The following is a 20667-nucleotide window of genomic DNA, read 5'->3' on the forward strand; positions in this document are numbered from 1 at the left end:
TATAGTTCCCTGTGCTATACAGTAGGACCTTATTATCAGTTCCACACTTGATTACTGTAGCTTTATAATAAATCTTGAAGTCAGGTAGTGTTAGTCCTCTAATTTTGTTGTTCTTTTTCAAAGTTGTTTCCTTTGAATTTCCATATAAATTTTAGAATCAACTTGTCAGTTTCTATACAGAAGCTTGTTGGAATTTGGACTGGAACTGAATGGATTCCATAGGGCAATTTGTGAAGAATTGACATCTTAAAAATGTTGAATCTCCCGATTCATTAACATGGTCTATCTCTCCGTTCCCTTTGCTCTTTGGTTTCTTTCAGCAATGTTTTATAGTGTTCAGTGTACAGTTCTTGCACATCTTGTATCAGATTTCTTCCTAAGTATTTGATATTTTTGATGTGATTATAAATGGTATATTTAAATTACAAATTTCTTGGGAATTCGCTGGTGGTTAGGACTCTGCGCTTTCACTCCTGGGGCCTGGATTCAATCCCTGGTCGGGGAACTAAGATCCCGCAAACTGTGCGGCATAGCCAAGAAAACTCAAATAAAATTTAAATTTCTGATTGTTGCTAGTATATAGAAATCCAGTTGATTTGTATATATTAACCTTGTATCCTTCAGTCTTCTCCGCCCAGATGTCTCCTCCATTTTAAGGCTTTCCCCAGCTCCCTCGACTTTTCCCTGCCCTTCCTCTTCAGGAGCACGTGCAGGTCTCTATCCTAAAACCTAGCCAGTTGGATTGGGGCCATTTGTTTATGTGTCTGCCTCCCCCATCAGACTGGGAGCTCCTTGAAGCTGGGAGGGGCCCTATTTGATTCATCTTGTGTCCACTAGGGTCCAGCTCAGGGTCTGGCACACAGTAGGCATTGAGTGAGTATCTGAGGAAAGAATGAATGGTTGGGGATAGATGGATGAATGGATGGTGGATGGGTGGTCAGGTGTGGAGGGAGAGAGGGATGAGGGGGAAGGGAAGGACGGATAGACGAATGAATGAATGCAGGGTGAATTGCGCTTGTATTTGTCACAGCAAGTGCTCATGCAGAAACTAAACCAGGATATTTTCATTTCTGAATCTGCTGCAGCTTTCTGCATACCACAGTGAATGAATGTCACCAGTAGGCCACAGTCTGCATAAATAACATTTACCAAGTGCGCACTGCACACTAGGCATTGTGCCAAGCTCCTTGCGGGCATCTTCTCATTAAACATGCCACGTACCTCATCTCCCTCCTCTTTCCCCCTTGATCATAAAGCTCTAGCCACTCTGATCTCCCTATTGTTTCTCAAACATATGAAACATACTGCCCTCAGGGCCTTTGCACTTGTATTCTCTACCCGGAACACTCTTTCCTCATATAACTGCCTGGCTTGTTCTGTCACCTCCTTTAAACCTCTGCCCAAATGTTACCTCCTCAGTAAAGCCTTCCATGACCATCCTATCTAAAATAGCAGGCCCACCACTCTCCATCCTTCTCACCTTGCTTTCTCCATTTAACATAGCAGATTCATTACATATACCTTTCCACCCTCACTATCTTTGCTGTATTCTAGGAAAGCATCAGGTTTGTTTAATAATAATAATGTCACATTTATTGGGCACTACCTTGTGCCAAGCAGATTGCTGAATGCTTTACATAGATTAATTGACTTAATCTACACAACACCCCTATGAGGTAGGTGCTGTTTTTTTTGAGAGGGGTTCATTTATTTGCCCACATCTCCCTGATGCTAGTTCAGCCTCCTTCCCCTATGATCCCATCGCTGTGGGTGAAGGATGCCACAGTAGGGCTCTGTGTGAGTTTGCCTGATTACCTGTGCTTTTCTTCCATTTAGTTTTGCAGGTGACGCCGACAAGCTTCTGCACATCCAGATAGAAGATTCCCTGGAAGCCAACATTACACCTTTTTTACGCCATATCTGTCACTTCATTGGTAAGGAGCATTCTTTAACCAGGCAACAACTGGTCTGTGCCCAGGGAGCAGAGGGGCTGTGGTACCTCATCCACATGCCTATTGCTGACTGCCATTCCCAGCACTCAGGAGAAAAAGGGCAGGGCCCAGCACATGCCCAGCCAGGTGTGGCCAAGCCCTGGGACAAGCCTGCCCCCCGGGGGGTCCTTGGAAATATGGGCAGCCATGCGTTTACCTTGGGAGCAGTGGGGCCAAATGAGAGCCCCAGACTGTGGATTGAGTGCACTGTGTTCTGGCCCTGGCTGAATCGCTATGTCCTTTCATGCCTGGCCAAGCTCCAGTCTCGGCATCACTGTGCCTGTTGTGAAATGAGGGTGCTGGCCCATCCTGGGTGCATATGTTCATGAAGGCCTGCTCCAGGCTAGGCTCCGGTGACCTGCAGGTGAATCTCACTCTGTCCCGACCCTCCTCTCTGGTCAGTATGGTGGGGTAGAAGGAAGACTCCAGAGCCCTTCCATCTCTAAATTTCATGGTCCCCAGTGTGTAGGCCCAGTGCCCCTTCTGTTCTCCTACCACACACAGCAGTGCCCACCAGCCGCTTGCCTCACTGAGGGTGGAGTTTTCAGTCATCCTAAGGAGAGCAAGATCCCTGGAGAGAGCAAGGTTGTGTCCGGTTAGAGGCCCACCCCAGGACGGCCTGCTCAGCACCAACACAGTCCCCAGCCTGAGAATGGCATTTTGGCCCAGACATCCTTTATTTTTCTGGGTGGTTGTAACTATCACTTGCCTAGGAGCTGAGACTGAGACCTGCCCTGGGTCCCATCATGGGGTGGCGGAGCCCTGTGGCACAAAGAAGCCCCCTCTCCAGCTCTACCTCACTGGGTGGCTCTGAGCCAACCCTTAACTTCTCTGTGCCTCAATTTCCTTATCCATACAATGAGGCAGTTGACCTTAATCATTTGAGTCATCCTCCAGCTCTGACAGTCTGTGATTTTGCACTTGGTATATTTATCTTCAGTTCTTGGGGGTTACCAACCAGCCTAAGATGCCAGCTTAGATTTCCTTCCCACCCCTCACTGGGTGAGATTGGCAGCCCCAGGGGCGTTATTGAGTGTGGTTAGCTGACACTTGTGTGCCAGGCACTGGGCTAAGCACAGTGCAAAATCTTATCAGGTAGGTAGTATACTGTTGTCACATTTTCCAGATGAGGAAACTGTGGGTTAGAGTGCCCAAGCCCAACAGCCAGTACTTACTGGTTGTGATTCACATCCAGGCTATACTGCCTCTATCAGCACCCAAGTGCCCTTGGGGTATAGTCCTTTTATCCCTACCTGGGGAGGTCAACTGGTAGCAGACCTTCCTGGGATGGAAGCCTTCATAGCCCAGAAAAGGCCTTTGCATGATAATGCCGAGTGCCCAGGCGTGATTCTCTTGAACTGCCAGCTAAGTCTGAGGATCCCCATTTGCCAGGCAATGAAACAGTATCCTAGAGATGTCATGTGACTTGCCTAGACCATGGTGTGCTGGTTCTGAACCTACTCTTGGACCCACTGAGGCCAGTCATCTTACAGACCCACAAGGAAGGGGGCCACGCACAACCTCACACCTTTCCTTCCTTTTGCAGAAGTTCACCTGGAGCTTGGCTCTGTCATCCTGGTCTTTTCTACCATGGGCATCAGTCGCAGCTGTGCGGCCATCTTGGCCTACCTTATGCACCGAAATGGGCAGACCCTGAAGGTATGTATCCCCTGGCCCAGGAGGTGGGGTCAGAGCTGCGCCTCAGAGGAGTGGGTCTCCAGCACTGACTTGGGGCCTTAATTGGGGGTGGGGGGCTTGGGAGGGAAGGGTCAGGGAGTGGAGCCCCAAGTCCAGGGCTTTACCCAGCATACCATATCCAAGGGAAGGAACCTGAGATCTGGGTTAGAGACCTGAGGCTGGGCACACAGGGCAGGCCCAGGGACTCAGGCTGGGCAAGGCTGTGGCCAGCAGCACCATCTGTGTGTCCTCCAATGCTGTCAGTCTGTGTACCAGTGTTTGTTCAGGGTTTTCCAAGGGAGGTGCATTTTGGCTGTTGCCATGTACCTGTTGGCCATCTGTATGTCTTCTTTGGAAAAATGTCTATTCAGAATCTTGGCCCTTTTAAAAATCAGATTTTTTGGTTTTTTTGCTATTGAGTTGTATGAGTTCTTTATATATTTTGGGTATTAACCCGTTATCAGTTACATGATTTGCAGATATTTTCTCCCGTTTCTTAGGTTGCCTTTTCATTTTGTTGATGGTTTCCTTTGCTATGCAGAAGCCTTTTAGTTTGATGTAGTCCCACTTGTTTATTTTTGCTTTTGTTGCCTTTGCTTTTGGTGTCAAATCCAAAAAGTTACCACCAGACTGATGTCAAGGAGTTTACCACCTATGTTTTCTTCTAGTAGTTTTATGATTTCAGGTCTTCCACTTGAGCCTTTAATCCATTTTGAGTTGATTTTTGTGTATGGTGTAGGATAGTGGTCCAGTTTCTTTTGTTTTTTGGCTGCACTGTGTGGCTTGTGGGATCTTAGTTCCCCAACCAGGGATTGAACCTGAGCCCCTGGCAGTGGAAGCATAGTGTCCTAACCACTGGACCGCCAGGGAATTCCCACCAGTTTCATTCTTTTGCATGTGACTGTCCAGTTTTCCCAGCACTACTTATTGAAGAGACCGTTCTTTTGTCACTGCATATTATTAACTCCTTTGTCCTAAATTAATTGACCATATATGTATGGGCTTATTTCTGGGATCTCTATTCTATTCCATTGATCTATGTGTATATATATTTTATGCCAATACCATACTGCTTTGATTACTATAGCTTTGTAATATAGTTTGAAATCAGGATGCATGATGCCTCTAGCTTTATTCTTCTTCCTCAAGTTTGCTTTGGCTATTTGGGGTCTTGTCATTCCATACAAGTTTTAGGACTGTTTATTCTATTTCTCTGAAAGATACCTTTGGGATTTTGATAGGGATTGTGTTATTGCTTTAGGTAGTATGGACATTCTAACAATATTCCTCCAATCCATGAGCATGGAGTATCTTTCTATTTATTTGTGTCTTCTTTAATTTCTTTCATCAGTGTCACAGTTTTCAGTGTACAAGTCTTTCACCTCCTTGGTTAAATTTATTCCTAGGTATTTTACTCTTTTTGATGCAATTGGGATTATTTTCTTAATTTCTATTTCTGATAGTTTGTTATCAGTGTATAGAAACATAGCTGATTTTTGTATATTGATTTTGTATCCTGTAACTTCACTGAATTTGTTTATTAGTTCTAACAGTTTTTTTTTTTTTTTTTTTTTTTTTTTTTTTTTTGCGGTACGTGGGCCTCTCACTGCTGTGGCCTCTCCCACCGTGGAGCACAGGCTCCGGACGCGCAGGCTCAGCGGCCATGGCCCACGGGCCCAGCCGCTCCGCAGCACGTGGGATCCTCTCAGACCGGGGCACGAACCCGCGCCCCCTGCACCGGCAGACGGACCCCCAACCACTGCGCCACCAGGGAAGCCCCTAACAGTTTTTTTGTGAAGTCTTTAGGGTTTTCTATATATATGTTGCATGTAAAGAGAGACAGTTTTACTTCTTCCTTTCTGATTTGGATATCTTTTTCTTACTCTGTCTAGGACTTGAAATACTATGTTGAATAAATGTGGTAAGAGTAGGCATCCTTGTCTTGTTCCTGATCTTAGAGGAAAAGCTTCCAACTTTTCACTGTTGAGTATGTTAGCTGTCAGCTTGTCGTATATGGCCTTTATTATGTTGAGGTACATTCCCTCTGTACACACTTAGTTGAGAATTTTTATCATAAATTGATGTTGAATATTGTCAAATGCTTTTTATGCATCTCTTGAGATGATCATATGATTTTTATCTTTCATTTTGTTAATTTGATGTATCACATTGATTGTTTTGCAGATGTTGAACCATCCCTACATCCCTGGAACAAATCCCACTTGACCATGGTGTGTGATCCTTTTAATATATTGTTGAATTCAGTTTGCTAAAATTTTGTTGAGGATTTTGTATTTATGTTCATCAGTGATATTGGCCTGTAATTTTCTTTTCTTGTGGTGTCCTTGTCTGGTTTTGGTGTCAGGGTAATGCTGGCCTCACAGAATGAATTTGGGAGTGTTCCCTCCTCTTCTGTTTTTTGGAAGGGTTTGAGAAGGATTGGTATTAATTCTTGTTCAAATGTTTGGTAGAATTTGCCAGTGAAGCCATCTGGTCCTGGACTTTTGTTTTTTGGGAGGTTTTCGATTACTGATTCCATCTCTTTGCTAGTAACTGGTCTGTTCAGATTTTCTTATTTCTTCATGGCTAAGTCCTGGTAAGCTGTGCATTTCTAGGAATTTATCCATTTCTTCTAGGTTGTCTGATTTCTTACTATCTTTTGTATTTCTGTGGTATCAGTTTAATGTCTCCTTTTTCATTTCTGGTATTATTTATTTGAGTCCTCTCTCTTTTTTTCTTGGTGAATCTAGCTAAAGCTTTGTCTATTTTGTTTTACTTTTCAAAAAACTAGCTGGTAGTTTCATTGATCTTTTCTATTGTCTTTTAAGTCGCTATTTCATTTATTTTCCCGCTGATCTTTGTTATTTCCTTCCTTCTGTTCACTTTAGGCTTAGTTTGTTCTTTTTCTAGTTCCTTGAGGTGTAAGGTTAGGTAATTCATTTGAGATCTTTCTTATTTGTAATGTAGGCACTTATTGCTATGAACTTCCCTTTTAGAACTGCTTTTGTTGCATCTCATAAGTTTTGGTATGTTATATTTCCATTTAATCTCAAGATATTTTTTGAGTTCTTGTTTGAATTCTTCTTTGACCCATTGGTTGTTAAGTAGCATGTTCTTTACTTTTCACATACTTGTGAATTTTTCAGTTTTCTTCTTGTAATTGATTTCTAGTTTCATACCATTGTGATTAGGAGAGATGCTTGATATGATCTAAAAATTTTTTTTGACATTTTAATTAATTAATTAATTAATGGCTGCACTGGGTCCTCATTGCTGTGCGTGGGCTTTCTCTAGTTATGGCAAGCGGGGGCTACTCTTCATCGCTGTGCACAGGCTTCTCATTGCGGTGGCTTCTCTTGTTGCAGAGCATGGGCTCTAGGCGGGCGGACTTCAGTAGTTGTGTTATGCGGTCTCAGTAGTTGTGGCTTGTGGGCTCTAGAGCACAGGCTCAGTAGTTGTGGCACACGGGCTTAGTTGCTCTGTGGCATGTGGGATCTTCCCAGACCAGGGCTTGAACCTATGTCCTCTGCATTGGCAGGTGGATTCTTAGCCACTGTGCCACCAGGGAAGTCTGCTTGATATGATTTTAAACTTAAATTTATTAACACTTGTTTTGTGGTCTAATATATGGTCTATACAGGAGAATGTTCCATCTGCACTTGAGAGAAAGTGTATTCTGCTGCTTTTGGATGGAGTGTTCTGTAAATGTCTGTTAAGTCTATGTGTAGCTTAAGTCCAGTGTTTCCTTACTGATTTTTTCTGAATGATCTATCCATTGATGAAAGTGGGGTATTGCTGTCTACTTCTCCCTTTAGGACTATTAATATTTGCTTTGTATATTTAGATGCTCCTATATTGGGTACATAAATATTTATAAGTGTTATATTCTCTTGTTGGATTGACCCCTTTATAGTGACCTACTTTTGTGTCTACTACAGTCTTTGTCTTAAAGTCTATTTTTGTCTGAATAAATATAGCTAACCCAGCTTTCTTTTGGTTTCCATTTGCCTAGAATATCTTCTTCCATCCTTTCACTTTCAGTCTGTGTGTGCCCATACATCTGAAGTTATTAAACCACCACTTTTACATTAGATTATTTTGAATTTTACTATATATTTACCTTTACCAGTGAGATTTATAGTTTCATATGTTTTCCTGTTACTAATTACTGCCCTTTTATTTCAGCTTAAAGAAGTCCCTTTAACATTTCTTGCAAGGCCTAGTGGTGATGGACTCCTTCAGCTTTTGCGTGTCTGGAAAACTCTCTACCTCTCCTTCAGTTTTGAAGGAGGACAACTTTGCCAGGTGTAAAGCAATTTTTGGTTGGCAATTTTTTTCTTTCAGCTCTTTGAATATATTATGCCACTCCCTCCTGGCCTGCAAAGTTTCTGCTGAGAAATCTGCTGACAGTCTTATGGGGGTTCCCAAGTTGTTTTTCTGTTGTTGCTTTTAAGATTCTTTCCTTGTCTTTAGCTCTGACAATTTAAGTATAATGTCTTGGTGTGGGTTTCTCTGGGTTCATCTTGTTTGGATTCACGGGACTTCCTGAATCTGGAAGTTTGTTTCCTTCCCCAGGATAAGGAGGTTTTCAGCCATTATTTATTCAAATAAGTTTTCTGTCCCTTCCTCTTTCTCTTCTCCTCTGGGATCTCTATAATGTGAATATTGGTCCTTTTGATGTCCCTTAAGTCCCTTAATCTATCTTCACTGATTTTTAAATTTAATTTTAAACTTTTATATTGGAGTATAGTTGATTAACAATGTTGTGCTAGTTTCAGGTGTACAGCAGAGTGATTCAGTTATACATGTATATACTCTTTTTCAATATCTTCACTGTTTTTAATTATTCTTTCCTTTTGCTGCTCTGAATGAATGAGTTCTACTGTCTTTGAGTTTGTCAGCAAACTTTCTTCTGCTTCATCTAGTCTGCTGTTGAATCCTTCTATTGTATTTTTCAGTTCAGTTATTGCATGCTCTGAGACTTCTATTTTGTACTTCCTTATATTTTCTATCTCTTAGTTGAGATTCTCACTTTGTTCAGGCATTCTTCTGACCTTGGTGATCATCTTTATGACTGTTACTTTGAACTTTTGTCAGGTAAATCACTTATCTCCATTTCATTAAAGTGTTCTTGTGAGGGTTTCTCTTTTTGTTTCATTTGAAACATATTCCTATGTTTCTTCATTTTCCTTAACCCTCTGTGTTTGTTTCTATGCATTAGATAAAACAGCCACCTCTCCTAGTGTCTCATGTAAGAGAGGAACCATATTGTCCAACCCTTCCCTATCTCTTTGTTATCTCTCACAGCTTTGTGATTGTTCAAGCAGCCTACTTTGTTCTTAGTGGTTCACAGTAGTTGAGGGTGTGCCAAGACCTGTCAGCCTTCCAAAGGGAAGGATCTCAGTCTGCACCTAGATTCAGGCTGATTGGAAGCCAGACCCTCAGGCAGCAACTTTTAAAGTGTGCAAAAATATCTCTTTAAGGGGAAGAATGGAAAAAGGGTGTTTCTGTATGCTTTCTTTGCACTTAGCCCTGGGCTGATAATCCAGTTAAGAACTGTTTGTTTACTACTGTCCTGTTAAACCCATGAACACAAGCCCCACTGGCCACTTGCTTTCAATTCTTTTGGGTATAGACCCAGAATGGAATTTCTAGATCATATGGTAATTCTCTTTTTACTTTGTTGAGGAACCACTGTTTTCCATAGCAGCTGCACCATTTTACATTCCCATACATAGTACCATAAGGTTCCAAATTCTCCATTTCCTCACCAACACTTATTATTTTCTTTTTTTTTTTAATAGTAGCCACCCTAATGGGTGTGAGATGGTATCTCATAGTTATTTTTTCTCTTTTTTATTGCATTAAAATATACATAACAGGGGCTTCCCTGGTGGCGCAGTGGTTGAGGGTCCGCCTGTTGATGCAGGGGACACGGATTTGTGCCCCGGTCTGGGAGGATCCCCCATGCCGTGGAGCGGCTGGGCCCGTGAGCCATGGCCGCTGAGCCTGCGCGTCCGGAGCCTGTGCTCTGCAATGGGAGGGACCACAACAGTGAGAGGCCCGCGTACAGCAAAAAAACAAAAACAAAAAACAACAACAACAAAATACATAATATAAAATTTACTCTCTTAACCATTTTTTGAAATAATTAAAAAAAAATAAATTTATTTATTTTTTGGCTGCGTTGGGTCTTTGTTGCTGTGCTGCTGGGCATGCAGGCTTTCTCTAGTTGTGGTGAGTGGGGGCTACTCTTTGTTGCAGTACGTGGGCTTCTCATTGTGGTGACTTCTCTTGTTGTGGAGCACAGGCTCTAGGCATGTGGTTTTCAGTAGTTGTGGCACAAGGGCTCAGTAGTTGTGGCTCGTGGGCTCTAGAGCGCAGACTCAGTAGTTGTGGTGCATGGGCTTAGTTGCTCCGTGGCATGTGGGACCTTCCCGGACCAGGGCTTGAACCCATGTCCCCTGCATTGGCAGGCAGATTCTTAACCATTGCACCACCAGGGATGCCCCTGTCTTAACAATTTTTAAGAACATAATTCAGTAGTGTTAAATACATTCATAATGTGCACCCATCACCACCACCTAGCCCCGTAACTCTTTTCATCTTGTAACACTGAAACTCTATATTTATTAAACAATAACTCCTTATTCTCCCCTCCCCCTAGCCCATGGTAACCACCATTCTTCTTTCTGTCTTTATGATTTTGACTACACTAAGTACATTATATAAGTGGAATCATAAAGTATTTGTTTTTTCATGAATGGCTTATTACACTTAAAATAATGTCCTCAAGGTTTAACCATGTTGTAGCATATGTCAAATTTTCCTTCCTTTTTAAGGCTAATAATATTCCCTTGTATGTATATACCACATTTTGCTTATCCATTTATTCATTGATGGACACTTGGATTGCTTCCACGTTTTAGCCATTATGAATAATGCTGCTGTGAACGTGGTTGTGCAAATATCTCTTTGAGACCCTGCCTTCAACTCTTTGGGGTATATGCCCAGTAGACAAATTACTGGGTCATATGGTAGTTCTAATTTTAATTTTTGGGGGGGATCTCCGTACTGTTTTCCACAGTGGCTGTACCATTTAATACATTCCATCAACAGTGCACAAGGGTTCTAATTTCTCCACATCCTTGCCAGCAGTTGTTTTCTTCCTTCCTTCCTTTCTTTCTTTCCTTTTATAGTACCATCGTATCAGTTTGAGGAAGTATAGCATTGTAGTTTTGATTTGCATTTCCCTAATGATTAGTGATGTTGAGCATCTTTTTGCACGCTTATTGGCCATTCATATACCTTTTTAGGAGAAATGTCTATTCAGAGTCCTTTGCCCGTTTATTAGTTGGGTTGTTTTTTGTTGTTGAGTTTTAGAAGTTCCTTATATATTCCTCATATTAACACTTTGTGCATTGAAGAGTTTTGGCACCCTTGTTGGAATCATTTTACTATATATGTGAGCATTTATTTCTGGGCTGTCTATCCTATTCCACTGGTCTTAAATGTCTGTCTTTATGCCAGTACCACATTCTTTTATCATAGTTTTGTAATAACTTAAAAGGTTTGAAATAAGGTTGAAATATAAAACAGGTATATGATTTGCAAATGTTTCCTTCCATTCTGTGTCTTGCCTTTTCACTCTGTTGATTGTGTCTTTTGATGCACAGAAGTTTTTTTTTTTGATGTACAGAAGTTTTTTATTTTGATATAAACCAATCTATTTTTTCTTTTATTGCCTGTGCTTTTGGTGTCACATCCAAGAAATATTTGCCAAATCCAGTATCATGAAGCTTTTCCCCTATGTTTTCTTTCAAGGGTTTTATAGTTTTAGCTCTTACTTTATGTCTTCCATCATCTTGAGTTAATTTTTGTACATGGTGTAAGTTTACACTAGTTTCATTCTTTTGCATGTGGATAACCAGTATTCCTAACAGCATTTGTTGAAAAGACTCCTTTCTCCATTGAATAGTTTTGGCACCATTGTTGAAATCATTTTACTATATATGTGAGCATTTACTTCTGGGCTGTCTCTTCTATTCCACTGGTCTAAATGTCTGTCTTTATGCCAGTACTATATTCTTTTATCATAGTTGTGTAATAACTTTAAAGGTTTTGAAATAACGAAGTGTGAGAACCCCAACTTTGTCTCTCTTTTTTCACAATTGTTTTGGCTATTCCAGGGTTCCTTGAGATTCAATATGAATTTTAGGATGGATTTTTCTATTTCTGCAAAAAACGCTGTTGGGATTTTGATAGAGATTGCATTAAATCTTCAGATCACTTTGGGTAGTATTTGCATCTTAACAATATTAAATCTTCTATTCCATGTACCTGGGATGTCTTTCCATTTATTTTAGTCTTCATTAATTTCTTTCAGCAACACTTTGCATTTTTCAGGGCACATGTCTTTTACCTCCTTGGTTAAGTTTATTCCTGAGTATTTTATTCTCTTGATGCTAGTGTAAATGAAATTTTCTTAATTTCCTTTTCGGATTGTTCATTGTTAGTTAGATACACAACTGATTTTGTATCCTGCAACTTTGTTACATTCGTTTATTCTAACAGTTTTTTGTGTTTAATCTTTAAGGTTTTCAACATACATTAAGTTCATATCATCTGCAAACAGAAATAATTTTACTTCTTCCTTTCCAATTTGGATGCCTTTTCTTTTTTTCCTAATTGCTCTGTCTAGGACAGTGTTGAATAGAAGTGGTGGAAGTGGGCATCCTTGCCTTGTTCCTGATCTTAGAGGAAAAGCTTTCAGTCTTTCACCATTATGATGTTACCTGTGTACTTTTCATATATGACCTTTATTATGTTAAGATAGTTTTCTTCTAATCCATAGTTTGTTGAGGAACTGCTTTTGCCTTTTCCTTTTTCCTCTATCCTCAATCCAGATGGAGACCAGCTGGTCACCTTCCTTCATGTAATAACCTTTCCTGCATTTGGGGGTGGGCACCTAAAAGAAGGCAGCTTCAGTTTTTCTTCTTCAGAGAATTTGCCGAAGTTCTCTTCCCCTTTCCATTCATTTATCCACTTACAATGCAAATCTTTGTTGAGGCAGCAGTGAGTGCCAGGCATGGGCATGGTGCTTTCCTGTCCACAGGAGGTTTCACATATGTTTTCTCAACCTTCACAGGAGCCATCTGACATAAGAATGATTTCTGTCTATATTCAGAATGCAGAGGGGCTTGCCCCAGGCAGAGCCAGCTCCTACAACTCCTTGCCCTAATCTGTTAACCCCAAGCTGCTGCTGTTTCTTTGTCCTGCCCTTAAGCTATGTTTCTGACCCCTGGGCAAGTGCCTCCTGTCCCCTCTGAGCTGGCTGTGATCAAGGTGATCAAGGTGGTAAGGGCCCAGGTCCAATCCTGAAGTCTGCTTTTCTCTTGGGTTCACAGAGGTCCTGGGCCTACGTCAAGAAGTGTAAAACCAACATGCGTCCAAATCGGGCTTTGGTGGCTCAGCTGTCAGAGTGGGAGAAGGTTATCCTTGGAGACATCGTCACAGACATCTTGGATCCACTCTACTGATTTTCTCTGTGGCCCAGCTATGGGTCCAGAAGAACCTGCCTTGGGAGCTTTTTGTGGGTAGTGGGCCAGGGTGTGTAACCAGGAATGAGAAGGCCTTTGCTGCCTGGAGCCTTGTGTCAGCCTCCCGCAGTGCTTCTTCCCAGGTTCCTCATTTGTGCTAGCACAGGAGGTGCTCAGACTCAGCGAGAACCCCCATCCCTGGGGCATCGTGGACCCACCCCCACTGCACTCCTGAGGCTGCCTCTGGAGGAGCATCTGGTGCCAGAGCAGCTGCCCCTCATGCCCCCCATAATGTGGACCCTTTGGAGGCTGCTGGGTGGGAGCTCCAAGGGTTCCCCCAGCCTTGTGTTGTTCCACAGGGGATGTCACAATGCCCACCCATGGATGGAGATCCCCCAGCCCCAGAGATGCCAAGCTCAGCCTTGGCTCAGGCCGCAGGCTACACAGCTTTGAGAGGCTCCTGGCACAAGGGCATACCCTCGCCTCATACCCAGTTTCAGCATCCCTACTGCTCCATCACCTGTACAGATGTCCTTTCCTTGCTCCTCACTCATTTTTGCCTGGCTGTGTTCACCAAGAAGAGACTCTCACCCTCCCATCCCTCACAACCAGGTTTCTAGAAATTCCTCGGGTCTCAAAAGGAATTTTCCTCTGACTACGCTTCTGAGTGCTGGCAGCACCCACAGAACGGGCCTGGAGTCAGGAGACAAGGGGACTGATGGAGAATTTAACATGTCGGTCCACGTTCATCCAGCAAACATTCCCTGACACCTGGGCAGGGCTGAGGACATACGGGTGAACGCCATGTTGCCTCCTAGGACTCTTTGCCGAGGGTTAGAGTAGCACTCCCCCGTGCCCCAGCAGGAGCCCACGCCCTCAAAGAGTGGGGTTTTGCCAGAGAGGTAAGGGCTTTTCAGGCAGTGCAGCCTTTAGTCGGGACTTGAACTGGAACAGAGCCTGGGATGGCTGCAGAGCGATGGCTTAGGGACCTCCTGGCAGGAAGGGCAGAGCCATTGGAAAGTGTTCAGCAGGGACATGGTGGGGATTCGCCTTGTGTTTTAGTCAGGGCAGTCTGGTGGCTGTGGTAAGGGACACTAACGGTGAACTTGGAGACAGGGAGACAGTAAAGGGGCCCTTGTAAAAATCCAAGCGAGATAAGAGGCTCGTAATTCCCTCCCTGCCAAAGAGCAGCTTCCCAAGGGGGAAAGTGTTTGAGGCAGGTGGCACCTCCTTGGGCCTTGGTTTACTCCCTGCCTGACAGGCAAGGACACTGCTGGCTGCACCACACAGTTGGCGCCACCGGGAGTGCCCCGGTTGGGGGCTGCCACCACCCTCCGAGCTGGGAGCAGCCGAGCGTAGGGCCCTCGGAGCACGTGGCCCCGCCCCCGCCCCTGGCCCGGATTGGCTCAGGCAGGGGGCGGGGCCAGCGCGGTCGCCGCTCCAGGCTTTTCCGCATTGGTGGTCGCGGCGGCTCGAGCCCGGAAGCTGACGGGGGCGGAGGCGGCGGAGGCGGAGGCCCCTCGAGCCCGCCGGGGTTGCGGCTCTGTCTTCGACTCGGCTCGTCCGGCTCAGGGCACGGCAGCGATGCATCCCCCGCCTCCGGGCCCGTTGGGCGACTGCCTGCGGGACTGGGAGGAGCTCCAGCAGGACTTCCACGGCATCCAGGTAAGTGCTGATGCGGGCCCCCATTGGTTCCGAGCCATGTCTATCTGGCTCTGGGTCAAGGGTCGGTTAGCCCCGGGTCGGGCAGCGGGAGCTCGGGGTCAGGGGTCGGGGACCCTGGTGTCGCTCCCGACGGCGGCGAGACCCCGGGTCCTGGTGTCCTCGGTTGGACCCTCCCCTCGGCCTCAAATGAATGTTCGGCAGCGGGACCTCTTCCCCGCGCGGCCGCCGCGACCCCGGAGTGACCCCACTGACCCAGGCGGACCTCCGGCCTCCCTCTGAGGCCTCGGAAAGAGGCCCCGACTCCGACCCGGTCCCCTTCCAGGAGAGTCCGAGCTGACCGGGGCCAGTCTTGTGTCAGTTACTGAGCAAATGCGCCGTGGGCGCCGGCCGGGCTTATCGGCGAGGAGCGCCTCTCGGGCCGCGCGGTCTGGGCTGAGTGTGGCTGGGGAGCAGTCCGGGAGGCAGCCTGGCCTAGGTCGGGGTAAGTGGTGTTTAGGTGAAGTCTCTGGATGGGGGCGGGGCCCATCCAGGGTGAAGGACAGCTCCCACCGAGACAGGACCACGTGGCTGATGCAGAGAGTGAGGGGAAAAGTGGGTGGGCCAGACCCTGCCAAGAGACCTCACGGGCGATGGGGATTGGAATCTGAGACCAGTGGGAAGCCAAGGGAGGAATCGTCTGGATCTGACTGCTATAGGCCACTGTGCTGTTCTGTGGGAAGGCAGACAGGAGAGTGTGGTGGCTGGGGGTAGGCCGAGGTTGCCCCTCCTGGGCATGAGAAACAAGACCCAGGCAGGGTAGAGCCCAGGTCAGCTGGGCACTTGGTCAGGACTTTGCCTCTCCTGGACTGGTTCCAGCCCTTTCCTGTCCACGTTGAAGCCTGACTGCCCCTGGCCTGGCCAAGCTGCTGCCATTAGTGCTTCCCAGCTTGGTCACCACTGTCCTGGCCTCAGCCCCTGCCTGACTTTCCTCACACTGCTCCTTGCCCCATCTCTAGGCTGTTCCTTCTCAAGACTTACCCATTGGAGCAAAGTGCTCTGGGAAGCCTTGGGTCAAAGGTGTTGGGGGAAGAGTAGAGGAATGGTCTTATAGCAAGAGGTCCAAGGGCTAAAGCCTGATGGCCTTTACTCTGGGAGGAGGATGCTGGGAGTGCCAGAGCAGCAGGTGTCTTGGACAACCTCATCTTCCCCTGCACTTGCAGGCTACCTGGGCAGGAGGATCTGAGCGGGCCAGGGATGGCTTTAGGTAGCCTGCTTGGGCCAGAAGGTAGACCCATGAGCCTAGAATCTGGATTCAGGACAGGCCAGAGAGGGGTGGGAACAACTAGTAGATGGGCTGAGGCTAAGAAAAGCTTCAGAGAACTCCTCTGTTTCTGGGAGAGCGGTACTGTGGGGGCTTCTGGGCTTACAGGGAGACCCCTGCCTCCTTGCCTGCCTTGGAGAGAGAGTACCCTCAGGGAGTTCCCTGGGCTGGCACAGCTGGCTGTCTCTTCTTTCCTGCTGAGACCCTCCCAAGGAGCCCTGGAGGAGTCCATGCCCCACCTCCTTCCCAGCAGGCTCTGGCTCGGGAGCCTGCTAGCCAGCCTGAGCCTTACCCCGACCTGGTTCTCAGGAGACCCACCGGCTGTACCGCCTGAGGCTGGAGGAGCTGACCAAGCTGCAGAACAACTGTACCAGCTCCATCACTCGGCAGAAGCGGCGGCTGCAGGAGCTGGCCCTTGTCCTGAAGAAGTTAGGGCCTGTCCCCATGTCCCCCATGCCCGCCCGTACCTCATCGTACCCGCCCCCATACCCTGTGGCCTCGGACTGCGGGTGCATGTGTCACCCGGGGGGGTGGGGCGCTGGCACTGACTCCCAGATGTCCCTGGGCGTGGCTTCTCCCCTCCCTGGGTTGCCTTTGCTCTCCTGCCGTGCAGGCGTCAGGTGTGATTCACACGTGGGGGTCCCCTGTCCTGACTCTGGCTTCTGTGGCCGCACCTGCAGATGTAAACCCTCCCTCCCGTCAGAGGCCGAGAAAGCTGCGCAGGAGCTGGAGAACCAGATCAAGGAGCGCCAAGGCCTTTTCTTTGATATGGAGGCCTACTTGCCCAAGCAGAACGGGTGAGGTTCCTCCCCCAGCTCAGTTCACAGCCATTTCTGAGAGGGAGGCCTGAAGCGCTGTCCTCCTCTGCTTGGCTTCCTGCACCCGCTCTGGGCTGACCAGTCAGACACAGTCCTAGCTCAGGGACAGACAGCCTGAGTGACAGTGACAGCTCACTGCAATGAGTGCTTTGTGGGGGAAGTATGGGGAATGGGGGGAGCACAGTGAGGGGTACCTAACCACTTGGGAGGTCGGAGAAAGCCTCCTGGAGTAGGTGATGCCCGAGCTGAGTCATAAGGATAAAGAGGAGTGAGCCAGGCAGACACGGGAAGGCGGAAATAGTAGGCGTCACGGCCATAGCTCACAGTAGGAGGTGAGAGGTGGCCATGAGACCAGAGGGGGAGCCAGCCTGCAGAGCTTCCCTCTGGCCCCGTGGGCACGGGAGAGTGACAGGTCAGTCACGCACTTAGATCAGCTGCAGACACAGCAGAGGACACGGCAGAAGCCTAGGCTTAGGGAAAACAATCCCGCAGAGACCCCAGGCAGCAAGACCACCGGGAGAGAGCGTGTTCCAGAAGGCAAGGAAGGGAGGCCCGGCCAGTAGCCTCCGATCAGTCGGCCCGGGGCAGCGTGGGAGGCAGTCAGATGCAATACAGAAGGGGAAATGTTTCCTGGAAGTCAGGGTGACCTTGGAGAGAACCGCTTCACAGGAGCGTAGGGGTGGAAGTTGATACTGGGGATGACAGAAGAGCTGAGGATACAGCCAAGTTTAGGCCTTGCTTCAGAAGCTTGGCTGTGAGTGGAAGGAGAAACTGGCAACGAGAAACCGGTGGCTAGGACTTGGCGTGAGAGTTGAGGAGTGGCTTTTGTTTGAGTGTGTGTGTGTAACTTTGTACATAGGAAAGACTTGAGCATATCTACCTGCTGAGAGGTGGGCCAGCAGAGGGAGGGACCCAGAAGAGGTGCACTGAACAATGGAGGGAAGTCCCTGGGGAGGTGGGAAAGGGTGGGTGTAGGCCCTTGTTTTCTGGGATGAGGGGGTGCAGAGATGAGGGTGAGGAGGCAGGCAGGGGAGATGTCACCTGCCCGGACGGAGACAGGATGGAGGATTTGGGAGAGGGTTGGACAAGGCCACTGCTGAGAATGGGAGAGGGAGCCCGTGGCGATGCTGAGAGGCAGCCTGGTCCCAGTCCCCGCTGTGCCCCATAGTCTCTTCGCTGCCTCAGGCAAGTCCCTGAACCCCTCTGAGCCTGTGCATACGGCTCGAGTGTGAACAAGAGCCCGTGTGGGAACAGCTGCTTAATACGCGACTGTAGCTTTCAGTCACCTCACGGAGTTCCTCTGGCAGAGAAGGACGAGACAAGCTTAGATGGTGGGGTGATGGCAATGCAAGGATTGGCAAGAAAGTGGTTCCGTGTTATGGAGGAGGGCTTGGTGACTCAGCTGGCTCGGGAAGGGAGACCAGGGTCAGGAGGGCCTGGGAGCCTCAGTGAGGGAGAGGGTCCTTGTGGGTGGGAGACTGGGCGCTCAGGGGTCAGAATATAGCCAGGGTTTCCGAGGAGGCCCTTTTGGGTTGGGAGGAGGGTGGTGTGGTCACAGGTGTGGGTTGCTGCGGTGGACTTGGGGCTGAAGGCTACCTCTCCTCACCTGGTGTTCCCTCCCGCAGGTTGTATCTGAGCCTGGTTCTGGGCAATGTCAACGTGACACTCCTGAGCAAGCAGGCTAAGTAATTTGTTGTCGTGGGCGGGGTCTCAACCCTACTCCCCGTCCCCTGCCCCAGGCCCCTTCCAGTCTGCCCCAGCTTCCCTGGCTAAGCTTGGGGTTCAGGGACTGCTCCCCCATGCTGGCCCCATGCCACCACAGCAGTGTGTCCAGAGGCGTGGGTGGGCCCTGCCATCATCCCAGCCTGTCCCATGAGTGTGTACCCCTCGCTCCTCCCCAGGTTTGCCTACAAAGACGAGTACGAGAAGTTCAAGCTCTACCTCACCATCATCCTCATCCTCATCTCCTTCACCTGCCGCTTCCTCCTCAACTCCAGGTGGGTGTCCTGCTGCACGGGGCTGGACCCTGTGCCCTCTCCAGGCTCTGGCACCAACCGTCTGTACCCCTCCCTAGGGTGACAGACGCTGCCTTCAACTTCTTGCTGGTCTGGTATTATTGCACCCTGACCATCCGTGAGAGCATCCTCATCAACAACGGCTCCCGGTGGGCGAGGCCCGGAGCCCGGCTCCTGGGGGTGGGGGTGGGGGAGTGACACTGGAGCTGCCCTAGAAAGCGGGGTGGGGGCGGCGGGTGCCGTGGCCCTCTGAGAAGTGGGAACTGGCTGGGGGACTGGTTTCTTCCCACTTCCTGTCCCGGAGCACTGATCCTGGGGGCTGAGGGGACAGGAGTGACGGTGGCTTCCTGACGCAGGATCAAAGGCTGGTGGGTTTTCCATCATTACGTGTCCACGTTCCTGTCAGGAGTCATGCTGACATGGTGAGTGGCCCAGCTTGGTCCTAGGGTCTCCGGGGGAGCAGGGCAGGGAGAGGTGGCATCCCCGAGCCCTGACTCCTTCCTCTGCTCTCTGCCTTAGGCCCGACGGCCTCATGTACCAGAAGTTCCGGAACCAGTTCCTGTCCTTCTCCATGTACCAGAGTGAGTGTCTCAGAGGTCCTGCTGAGCTTAGGTCCGGCCCCCCTAGGAGGGGCGGGAAAGAGACTTGGGACTCCAGCCCAGTCCTGATGTCCCCCCGCCCTCCAGGCTTCGTGCAGTTCCTCCAGTATTACTACCAGAGCGGCTGTCTGTACCGCCTGCGGGCCCTGGGCGAGAGGCACACCATGGACCTCACTGTGGGTGAGTCGGGCGTGGCCGCCCCTCTCTGGAATCCTGACGGGGGAGCTGGAAGGGCAAAGTCCTTTCCTCTTGACCTGGGTCTGAGTGATGGGGTCGTCTCTGTCCTGGTTGTGGTCCCTGCAGAGGGCTTCCAGTCCTGGATGTGGCGGGGCCTCACCTTCCTGCTGCCCTTCCTCTTCTTTGGACACGTAAGTTGTACCTCTGTCCCTGTCCATCGGGCTGTCTGTCCCCGGCTCTGATTCGAGCAGGGACTGTGTGTAAAAACCGCCCTCCCTCCCAGTTCTGGCAGCTTTTCAACGCGCTGACGTTGTTCAACCTGGCCCGGGACCCAGAGTGCAAGGAGTGGCAGGTGAGCTGGGCCCCTGGAGAGGACGCCGGGAGGGCCAGGCCTGGCTTCTGTCCTGACCCCGATTCCTCCCCCAGGTGCTCATGTGTGGCTTCCCCTTCCTCCTCCTCTTCCTCGGCAATTTCTTCACCACCCTGCGGGTTGTACACCAGAAGTTCCACAACCAGCAGCACGGGAGCAAGAAAGAATGAGGCTGGGCCTTCCCTGCCTGCTGGCACAGCTCTCTACGGCACCCCCGGCCTGGAAGGGGCTTCTGAACCCCATGTGTTGAGGGGGTGGGGGCTCCTCTCATCTGGGAGGGTCTGTCTGCTCTTTCCTGGGTTTTGTGGGCTCTGTGGGCCCTGAAGGCGGCGCTGGAGAGGAAGACCCGGGCCTGTGTCCCCGCCTGCGGGAGCCGGGGGCCAGCGGCCTCAATAAAGGGTGAGAGGCTCAGAGTGGCTCGGTGTGTGTCCTCCTACTGGTAAGACAGGGGTCTGGGGGCTCTGTGCCGCCACAGCATGGGGTCTTGGGGTTCCTGAGGTCTCTCTGGGGTCTGAA

The 20667-nt window shown here is 48.7% G+C and overlaps 2 protein-coding genes across 3 annotated transcripts in view; both read left to right on the plus strand.

Moving 5' to 3' along the window:
- STYXL1 (serine/threonine/tyrosine interacting like 1) overlaps positions 1–13319 on the plus strand; it is a 57192-nt gene extending 43873 nt beyond the window's left edge. Inside the window, exons 6-8 of one of the 2 annotated variants that reach the window (XM_065892884.1) lie at positions 1837–1934; positions 3538–3650; positions 13076–13319. In XM_065892884.1, coding sequence (XP_065748956.1) covers positions 1837–1934; positions 3538–3650; positions 13076–13207 — 343 coding nt within the window. In that variant the 3' untranslated portion in view covers positions 13208–13319. The remainder of the gene's footprint in view (positions 1–1836; positions 1935–3537; positions 3651–13075) is intronic. The other variant, XM_065892885.1, reaches the window with a different exon arrangement.
- Positions 13320–14725: 1406 nt separating this feature from the next.
- Positions 14726–20562, plus strand: TMEM120A (transmembrane protein 120A). The gene is made up of 12 exons (XM_065892353.1): positions 14726–14872; positions 16482–16600; positions 16853–16969; positions 18616–18675; positions 18892–18987; positions 19065–19154; positions 19362–19427; positions 19525–19586; positions 19692–19784; positions 19908–19972; positions 20065–20133; positions 20208–20562. The coding sequence occupies exons 1-12, from the start codon at positions 14792–14794 to the stop codon at positions 20319–20321; spliced, it is 1032 nt and encodes a 343-aa protein (XP_065748425.1). The 5' UTR covers positions 14726–14791; the 3' UTR covers positions 20322–20562.
- Positions 20563–20667: the final 105 nt, after the last annotated feature.

Source organism: Phocoena phocoena, chromosome 15, assembly GCF_963924675.1.
Source record: "Phocoena phocoena chromosome 15, mPhoPho1.1, whole genome shotgun sequence".
Lineage (NCBI taxonomy): Eukaryota > Metazoa > Chordata > Mammalia > Artiodactyla > Phocoenidae > Phocoena > Phocoena phocoena.